Raw genomic sequence first — 10,810 nt, forward strand, 5'->3', positions numbered from 1 at the left:
CTCTCAGACATCAGTCAATTGTGCTAATTTAACGTATAAAGTTGGCAGCTTGTAGGTTGGGTCATGTTTGGCTTCCTGTTCGGGTGGTTAATTAACACATATTTTCATTAAAAACAATGTTTTTAAACAACCCGCATCACTACTAGGCTGAGGCTCTTTTCTACAGAAGGTTAGGTCAAGTTTGCAATATATACAAAAAAATAAACTGCATTAACACGCGATAAAATAGTTGACGGCGTTAATTAATTTATTATATATATATATATATATATATATATATATATATACTGAATTCCCTGTGAGGGTGACAAAAATAAGATGTCCTGATGTGTTTATTAAAGTGTTATTTACTGCTTTTTTTCACACCCTAACACATCGTTGCTACTGTGGCAATGAACATTGGCAATGAACAAAAAACGTAACCATCGAATGTGTCCAATATGTATGCAATTCCTAAATCAATGGGCCCATCAATTCCAATGTGTGTATACAGTATGTCTGCAAACGGTTGCAGACATGTTAATGTTTCATTCTGATTTAACGAGATGTGGTCAGTAGAGTCAATTGCACTTAACAGACTGCTTGCAGTCTGGTGATTGAATTCCCTCAAAGCACAGCATTTACAAATGCACCTGTGAAACGTTTCAAACTGTAATGGCAGTCTTTATAGACTGATGAGTTTGTTTGACGAAAGCGTCTATCACTGCACACAACACAGCAGCATTCCATTGATTGGCAATACGTCTTAGATAATTAACCCACTGCAGATTGACTTTCATTTCACTCAAAAGCAGTGAGGCATATTTAAACATCTGGAATAATAACAGACTAACTACTGAATGCTTGTTAAATGGCAGTTACAAGAAAATGACATTCAGTCCTGACAATATTCAAAAAGTATCCATTGAATACTTATGTTATTGCTATTGCTTCATGCATGTCAAATGGGATATGCTGGGACCAATGAAGTCCTCTTTCTGAATTACTCTGTGCATATAAATAGCTACTTAGCATGCTTCATTTTGGCAATTTATTTGATCTGCCCTAGCATAACAGACTAAGCCAATGTTGCTTTTAACACAAAAGTTCTTTGGACGCTTTCACAAGTCATAGTTTGTTTGGCTAATCCGAATCAGGGTGAAATTAATACTTTGAGTTTATCCATTTAGTCTGGTTCGGTTTCACAGTGCACAAATGAAAGTAGATCAAATAAAAAAAACAACGTATTTTAGAGGGGAGTTGTCAAAGGATTGAATTCATCTTTTTCATCTTCAGAGCTGCCAATTATATGCAGGGAATTGCAGACTTTGAAATATGACTGTTGAAGTTTACTATGTTCACTTTGATTCAACACTGTCACAATTACTTGATAATAGTCACTGTTTTTGGAGAGAATTTAGCATATCCTGTCTTCGGCCGAGATGTCCTCCGTCCTCTCCCACTCATGTTAACCTGTAACTTGTGTCCATCTCAACAGAAGGCCTGCACAGGCAGCCTGCATTTCCCGTATACTTCCTGCAATCGATTATGTTCTCACTGCAATCAAACCGCACTAGGGTTTGCTTGGGACCTGCTTGCGAGAGGTGGTCTCGGACCGGTTGTAATGGCCCGCACCAGAATATGATAACTGCATTCACAACTGCCCAAACAAACCGCACCAGTGGTTGAACCACACGAGAGTTTGATCAAAACACACTAAATGTAGGCTTGTGAAAGTTAATTTGTCTAGACCATCGCAAGAGGTCTTTATTTCTAATGCTGTATCTTTCTGTCTTTCTTTCTGTTGTCAGGATGATTCCCATGACTAACAGAGCCTTCGTAGTGACAAATCTTGTCCCAGGGATGCAGTATGACCTGTGTGTCCTGGCCATTTGGGATGACACCGCCACCACCCTCACTGCCACCAACATCGTCGGCTGTGTCCAGTTCATCACTGGGGAGGACTACCCGCAGTGCCAGTCCCTCCACAGTGGCTTCCTGGGTGGCAACATGATCCTGGTCATCGGTGGCATCATTGTGGCCACGCTGCTGGTGTTCATCATCATCCTTATGGTGCGGTACAAGGTGACCAGTGGCATACAGACTAATAAATTACCCACTGTGAGCGACACATACTCGCAAACCAATGGAGGGTTGAACAGGTTTAATGGTGCACCGCCACAGGTCAAGTCCACAGTGGTGGTTCTGCGTGAGGAAATGGTAGAGTTCAAGTGTGGATCCCTCCAAAGCAGTCTGTCCTCGTCCTCATCCTCCTCTAACTCATTAGACAGCCAAACAGGAAGGGGGGCTGCCGACCGCTACAGTTTGCAGGGCAGTGAATGCAGCACCCTGCCCAGCAGCAAGTTCAGGAGGCACAGGCACGGCGCCAAAGTACGACCAAACCTGGACCACCTTTTAGGGGCCTTCACCTCATTGGAGCTGCGAGCGGTAGGGAGAGACCACCATGGGGCTTCCGGCCCCCCTACCACTTCCAATGCTGTGATGACGCTGGCTGTGGTACCCCCGTCCGATAAAGAACCCCTGCTCGGGAGAGCCGAGTCCACCACTATGCTGGGACGTCTATTAGGGATGCCGCAGGAAGGTAAACCCAAGAGGAGTCACTCGTTTGACATGGGTCATGTGGGGGCTGCGCAGTGTCGCAGCACCCACCCTCGCAGGATCAGCAACATCTGGACTAAGCGCAGTCTTTCCGTTAACGGCATGCTGCTGCAGTACGTCGACAATGAGGACGAAAAGCCCTCTTTTGAGAGCTCTGAGTGGGTGATGGAAAGCACAGTTTGAATGGGTCTAACTGTGAGGTTCATGGCTAACAGATCTATAACAGGAGCAGAAGGAACACGAGTGTAGAGGCAGAGTGTTCCAGAAGGAATCTGCCTTTGGGTATTGCATGAAGTAATTATGTGAGAAAAAGACACTCAAATTAATAGATTCCTGGCCATGATCTCAAGTCTCTGACAGTGTCTGACTGTATTTGAAATATTTTTCTCATCTCAAAACCAACAGCGAACCTTGGATTGTGCGGAGGGAATCTTTTCCCGTCAAGAGGCGCGTGAGATTGTCTCAGAAGGAAAGAGGGGTAAAAAAAGATGAGAAATATGGATTTACTACATCTTTGTCAAAAGAACTCAATGAAGAGGATTTGCCTCAGCCGTGGTGAACTGGATGGGCATCATATTGTCTTGGACCCTCAGCATGTAATGGACTACTGCAGCAGTAGAGAGAAAGACCAGATGAGCGAAAATTAAAAGAAAAGTCATTTTTATTTTCATCTGGGTTTTTTCTATCATTTTGACTATTTATTATTTGAGTTGATTCATCAGTAGGCTCAGCTCTTCAGTGAGGTTATAATATACACAAACAGAAACCACCCCTTTAACATACAGCCATTTCACATCACTCAATGGTACGCAGACAAATTCCAATCATTTCTTTCTCAAACACTATGGTCTTATAGACTAGATTTCCGTAACACTCAACCACAGTAAGCCAGTCTTGTATTTCTACCTCAGGTTATATATCACATGAGGTTATTTAAATATGAAAGCAAATAAAATTACAACCGAACCCAAATGCACAAGAGGATCACAAAACAGCTCAAAACACAAAGTTCTTCACTTGTTTGCAAAATACTTGAAAGGATGATTTAGTCTCCAGCCAATCAGATTGAGTAATGTTCCCAGCTCAGGTTCACTTCCTGCTGTTAGAAAAATGTATTTTTGAAACGCTTTGATACGCTCCCAATCGGCCAATGCTGTTGACAGTGGTCCCTGTAGGCTCAAAGGCCATTGATGTAAAGCGAGTGTTCGCCTCAGGATACGGTTTCAGATGCTATCGGCACATATTACAGTTGCCAGACGGGAATAGCCTTTGAAATTAATCAAGCCCACTTAATCATTTGCTTATCCCCACAGCAGGACGTATTATTCGCCTCTAATTCTCTTTAGGTAACACAAACAAGAGAGTAGGACAATTACTCATTTAACAACGGTATGAGTCCAAATTGACTTTTATTAGCTTGATAAAGGTCATTATGCTGCTCAGGAGAGGACGTTAAGTTGAGAAAATGGGAGAAAGATAACTTTTTAATGGCCAAACAGCTAAAGACTCTCTGGAAATCCATTTCACCAGATTGCATGACAGAAAACCTTTCTTGGTTTATGTATCATTTGAAGTGATTCATCAAAGGAACCATTTATTTTTCATTGACCCTCATACAGAGCTGTACATTGCAGTAAGATACTTTGAAATAGTGGCTATTCTGGTTACTGCCTACGATCAACTCAGACATCCCGACACATTTGGATGCCTTTCTCAATATCTTGTGGGTCTCTGCTACATTTTCAATATGTGGGGTGGTCATCGTTTATTTTTCGTTTCTCTAATCATTTTCATCCCTAGGTGTACCGTTCTGTATATTGCCATTTTTTTTGTACAATAACTGGGTGAGAATGTAAAGTGGGGAAAATCGTGCGGTAGTGCTTTTATTTTCATGTGAAGCAAACAGTGAGAAGGTGCTTTACTGTGGTGTACCAACTTGGTCATTGTTCGTTGGCTCACTGAGATGGGATTTTACACAATACTACATGTAAAACACATGGCTGTCTTTAAAGGGTCAGTTCACCAAACTTACAGAAAATACATATTTTACCTCCAGTGGTATCTAGCCATGTAGATCATCTTGGTTTATTTGCTCCGGTTATCCTTCTATGAGATGTCTACTTCTACTGTGGGGGTTGGGGTGTGCAATATGATAATAGATATCATGAGACAATATTTGTCAAGTGTCAGAGATTTTACCATAACATTGCTTCCATAGCAGCTATCAATGTATTACCACTGGGTGTTTTAACCATTTGTTGGCAGTTTAGCAAATCCATGAGCAGGATTGTGTTGTAGCATTATTGGATTCCATGTGATTTAGTCTTGTGATATATTTTTTTTCTCATGGTCAACAAATCCTCATGAAAAGACCAAAACCAACAGTGCAATTGATTTGTTCTTACACACAGAGTTTTCTATCCAGAAACACCAACACGTAGACAATGAAGGATCATTACCATGAACACGGGAAATGTAGTTTATTTTGGGTAGATTCTGCAGGCCACAGTGCAGACTGCCCACCTTGCACGGCAGCTGGATTGTCGGGATATCAAGCGAGAATCATGGGATCACACATCACACGAAAATCCATCTTGACAGTTATCAAGTAATGCGTTTGTGTCTGGTAAGCCAGAGCACGGACCAATGAGTGTACTGTCAGGAGCTACTAAGGGCGTGGATTAGGTGTGTGTGATGACGCGGTGAGGCGACTGTTTGTTTCAAACAACAATGCCCAGCATAAGATGCTGCAATAGTAGAAGTTATATCAGAATTAACGAGTATTTCTTTATTGACAGAAGAGCAAAGAACAACACTGAAGGCTTTTCTCGCTGGAAAGATGTTTTCGCTCTTCGCCAAATTTGATTGACAGATAGTTCATCCAATCACCTGCCAAGTCATTTTTGAAAGTGCCTGCCCTCTTCCAAACAGATTTCAATGACGGATTCTCAGATGGTTTTGTGTTAATCCGCCACTGAAAATAGTCCTCAACAAATGCTCTATTTATGCCTGTTTGAGGCTACATCTTAAAAGCTACAGTTCCAGGCTGTTTTTTTATTTTTGTAAATATATTATAAATGTGTGATTTGAGTGGCCTTGTGGAGTGCCACAAACTGCGTAGAAAGGTCAGAAATGAGTGCGAGATGGACACACACATTGTTGGTTTTGGTCTTTTGATAGAATCTTTTAATACGATTTTATACACAGGATTTCATCCCGATCGCCCACTCTTACAATGGAGGGATGGAGGCATTCACAAACATGCAGAGTTTTGGATGATTTTAATTAACTTTAAACAGAGCAGGAAATTCCATTGGAAATCAACAATTAATTATAAACGTAACTCAATGAACTGAATTATTTAATTCTAAGAACTTTCTCATTTTTCTCATTTAAAATGACTGCCAAATTTCCAGGAAAAGTTCTGAGGAATTAGCAGTATTCCTGACGGAGAATTGTGTTACTGAAACTTTTTAAATATAGAATTTCAAAAGAAAATTGCATTCACCTCCGTTGTTTTGGCCGGAGGCAGAAATCTCAAAGATATCATAGAAACCTTAAATAAAGGGTGTCACCAGAGATAAATGGGTTTTTCTTGTCATTTGGGTGAACTGAGCCTTTGACCTGCTTTCTCTACTTGTGACATCATGTAACATCCTCCTCCATTCTGCTAACTGACAATACAATTTAAGTGTGTACTTGACTCGACATAGTAATGACTCTCACCTGAGGTTCTAGGACAAAAACAAGAAGAAAAAAAACTGTTTCTGTGTGAAAACATTTTGCTACAAAAGAACATAAAATATTGATGAATTCCTATGAACCAAACTGGCTCTTCCGTGTTTTCTCTTCTTGCAATGTCTCACCACACCACACACCTGCCTTGGATTGCATTAGTAATCGCATTTGTTTGTTTTTTGCCCTCATCCCTCTGAGTTTAGAGTGCTACCTTACCGTTCCGACCCGCAGAGTACAAAGGAGCTAATGGAGTGTCCTTCCTGCCTCGCTGTCTTTGTTTACTGTAGGATGAGCCGAGGGTTTTCCTCCTGTGGTCCAGCTGCTGTAATCAGGCCAGGTGCTGCTGACTCACCTCAGCGCTGCCCTTATTACAAATCACCGGTACATGCAGCTCCTGGCCAGAGCCCATAATAAGGCCTTAATTCATATAATCTGTCAGGAAAGGTGCTTACAGTAGCACAGAGTAAATATAATCTCCACACAGAGTAAATATAATCTCCACAGGGGCCAAGCCGTGCAGGATAAGACAGCGGTATGCACCTGCTGAGGGCTCAGGGAGAACACGGCTACATGTATGTCGGAAGGTTGTTATCTGGTTGTCACGATGCAGAGGACGTTCACATCGAGGCAAGTACACTACTGAAGAGACAAATTAATCCGGCAGCAATGCCAGTGTTATCACTCCTGTAAAATTTGCCTAAAACGCCTATCCAACGCGTACCCAAAGTAAACTGACAGCTCTTATTGAACCATTGGGAGTACATGTATGGTTTTAGTCTCTATTGAACGGTAACACTCTGAAGTTTCTTCACAAGCAGTCAGAATCACTGTAAGTGCTACTAGCATTGAGCTATGGAGTTTACCACACAGATTTTTATTTACACCTGGATTTGTTTTGGCCAACAGATGGCAGCAGTTATCTATGGCTGGGACTTACAGGCTTGAAAAGACAGTCCTACGACAGCATGCAGTCATGACGCCTGGTAGAATTTAGAATTTGATAACAATACGACAGAAAATTGACAGAAAATTAATATTTTACACGTGGTTTACTAAGAGTGCGGCCGCGTAAAAACACATTTGGAGGCTTGCGTCACCACGTTAAAATGCATATACTACAATGTCCGAAATTTGAACTAAGTTTATTTATGTCGATGTAACTATATCATATTTAACCATTGTCAACTTTCACAGATTCTTGAAAATTCTCATGAACCAGACTTTGGTCTTGATAATCTGTCTCAGGTACCTGAGTCACGGTTTACAATTTCAGTTTGGAAAACTTTCCCAGGATTCAATCTGATAAATCTGCATATCCTTGTCTTCGTAATTTCATTGGCTATATGGAGCCTGTGTTTGAACAGGATCTGTTTCCAATTGGCTCGAGCTTTACCCAAAGAAGAGAGGCGGGCATTGTCTTTCAAAGCGGACTCTCGTTGGCTGTTCCAGACTGTGACCGGGCTATAGAAGCTCCTATTGGGTCAAATGAGGTGTCAATCTAACCGGTGGAATGCAGCCTCCATTTTGCGATGAAAATCTCTGCTCTGTTGACATGAAAAGTGAAATTATGCCCGAAATATGATCGCGAGTTATCATATCTGCTGGCTAATTTGAAATGATGCAACAGCCCCCCGTGGGTCTTTATGGACGTATTAATGTGTTTTGGGCTAAATCTTTTACTGGATTCGATCGAGAGGACCCTTAGTGACCCAGCAAGACCGTTTTTGCTGGACTAGCATGCACACGGGGGACGTTATGAATCATAATTGTTGAGTCACGCGGGCCGTCAGATTGAGATGAGGTTGGAAGTAAGTGAGCCGCCTTTGACAGCGCAACTTTTCAAAGCGATGATCGAATCACCCCCTCACAGCTTTGTGCATGTGAGCAGGTGAGAATATCACAATGCTGTTGAAACAACAGCAAAACAACTTGCCCGTCCCTACAAGGGCCTTTAAAGTAGCAAATATAAGCAAATATACTGTAGAAACAGCAGCACAACTTGCAGACATACCCATATATACAGTATGTGCGCATTCAGACATATACATAGCATCCACACACCCCTCCCACCCCTAGACATGAGTACATGATTGATCCTTTAATTTTTGAACGTCCCCAGTCAGCTGATAGTCTCTCTCTCTCCCTGTGATTATTCTGAGAGATTATGAGTGAAATGGAGTGAAAATATAGTCTTCCTGACTGAATTTGCATTGAAGCTTCATGATCTACCTTCTCCCAATACTCATTTTCACTAACAGAGCCCAAGCGCATCATAATGTAAATGAACGGAACCTTCCTTCTTTGTCCATTAGCCAGTTTACCAGCTTTCTTCCCGTCAATTTAAACACGTTTTTGTTGTTTACAGTGTAACAGAGATCGGCAAACAGAAAGCATGAATGCAGATTTCCTGACGCATATTTTATTGAATATTGGCAGATAACGATGTCAGTAAAACTTTATTTCACGCTGTGAGGGTTAACGTGTGCAAAAAGTCTGAGAAATTATCTTAAACTAAAATTACAGTAATACTTGTTTTTCTTGGGTATCGGCTGATACCAAGAACCGAGGTGATATTAAAAGTCTAAGATGCCACCGCAATTCCCCCAGAGTCCAACGTCCAAGCACGGCAACAGCTAGAGCTGCTTCAGCCAGGACAACCGCCGAGTCTGTCAGAGTCCAGGACTGAAACGCTGGAGCTGGCCGACCCGCCACAGTCCGACACCCAGCCACCGTCGGACCACAAGAGCCACGACTCTGAAATCCAACAAGCAGATCAACCAGAGTCCTGATCCACCTACAGGATCTACCTGGACTCCATGGCTCGTGGCCACAGATGCAGCCATCACGGTTTGATTCCAAATTAACTGGGGAAGACGTGGAGATCCGTGATGTCACAGAGGTGCTGACATTTTGACAGGTGTTTTTGTGGGGTTTTTTTCCAAAGTGTGACTGTTATTATAGACACTTTTTGGTGCCAGGGACCACGAACAGGGGAGACAACTTTCCAAGGGCCCCCTCATAATGTGGTAACATTGATTAAGCACATACTTAATACCTTTGTCCTCTGTGAACTTATTTGAACTATATTTGTTTTCCAAAACTAAAAAAGATGAACAGAAACACATTTCAATTTGAATCATGTCATCACTACCTTTTTTTTGTGTCTCTTCCACGACGTCACTCCCCCTTAGTCCAAATATGGTCACTTCCGTTCACAAAACAACCTGACGACAGCCAAAATCCAAGATGGCGATGGCAAAAATGCCGCACTCGAGTCTTCAAAACCGCTGTCCACAAACCAATCGGTGACGTCACGAACACTCCGTCCATTTCTTACATACGGTCTATGGCTGGCACCTGAGGACACATGACACCCTTTAGTCTCCCTGCTCACTCGAACTGTCGTCATAGTTTCTCAGTTTAGCGAGTTTGGACTCAGCGTCACCTGACTGACTCAAGTATTTCTCCATGCTTGCCGGCTAGCTCAATGGTTAATAAGCAAAGGAACCGGTTGGTTGCACCCTGAGTGAAGTGACTGATTCACTTTTTAATGAGACAGCACAATTTTTTTTCTTTTTACCAACTTATTTCGCAGCCTCACTGGCAGAGTACCACGGACCTCTAGGAGTCCCCGGACCACTTCTTGAGAATCACTGGTTTACTTTTCACGTAGTGGAGCTTTTTTCCTAAATCAAATCAGTCTGACAACACTTGGTGAAAATGACCCAGAGCACGATGAATCATCTTCAGATGAAGAAGAAATCCCCCAAGCTGAAAGAGAGACATTTTTGTCAAAGAACGGAAAAATAACATGGTCCTGGTCACCATATGACAACTAGGGCAGGATGGTAGCACAAAATGTCATAAGGATGACCCCAGGGCCCACAAAACATACAGTTGCCCATGCCCAGGATATCGTCTCAACATTCAGCATGTTCATCACACCAGCCACAGAAAAAATCATCCTGGAGATGACAAATTTGGAGGGTTTCCGTAAATATGGAGACAACTGGAAAAGGATGGATGAGATTGACCTGCGTGCCTACATCGGGCTGCTAATCTTAGCAGGTGTGTTTCGGTCCCGAGGCGAGGCTGCATCTAGTCTTTGGGATGCAGAGAATGAAAGGGCGATTTTAAGTGCAACGATGCCACTGAAAGTCTTTCACACTTTCTCAAGAATGATACAATTTCATAATCGTGAGTCAAGACCTGCAAGGCGTGTGACAGACAAACTTGCGGCCATACGAGAGGTCTGGAAGAAGTGGATTCCACTGATTAAACAGTCTTTCTGCACTGTGAAGAGTAAAAACCTAGATATTTACAAAGTTTGTGATGAATAAAATGCAATCAAGCTGCTTTATTTTAGGGGTTTAGTGAAGGCGGGTCATTTTTGACCCTTAGGACAAGTGGTGTATACAGAAAGTTAAGACAACACAAGGGTTAACCGATCATTTTAACAAACGTGACGTTATAA

At 42.2% G+C, this 10,810-nt stretch overlaps 1 protein-coding gene across 1 annotated transcript in view; it reads left to right on the forward strand.

Annotated features, from left to right (window-relative positions):
• LOC116394022 (leucine-rich repeat and fibronectin type-III domain-containing protein 2) overlaps positions 1-7,067 on the forward strand; it is a 131,564-nt gene extending 124,497 nt beyond the window's left edge. Inside the window, exon 5 of the mRNA XM_031866786.1 lies at positions 1,791-7,067. Within this exon, the coding sequence (XP_031722646.1) occupies positions 1,791-2,781 (991 nt within the window). The 3' untranslated portion in view covers positions 2,782-7,067. The remainder of the gene's footprint in view (positions 1-1,790) is intronic.
• The last annotated feature ends 3,743 nt before the right edge of the window (positions 7,068-10,810 follow it).

The sequence above is a fragment of the Anarrhichthys ocellatus genome, unplaced genomic scaffold (genome assembly GCF_004355925.1).
Source record: "Anarrhichthys ocellatus isolate YVR2014 unplaced genomic scaffold, GSC_Weel_1.0 scaffold36, whole genome shotgun sequence".
Taxonomy (NCBI): domain Eukaryota; kingdom Metazoa; phylum Chordata; class Actinopteri; order Perciformes; family Anarhichadidae; genus Anarrhichthys; species Anarrhichthys ocellatus.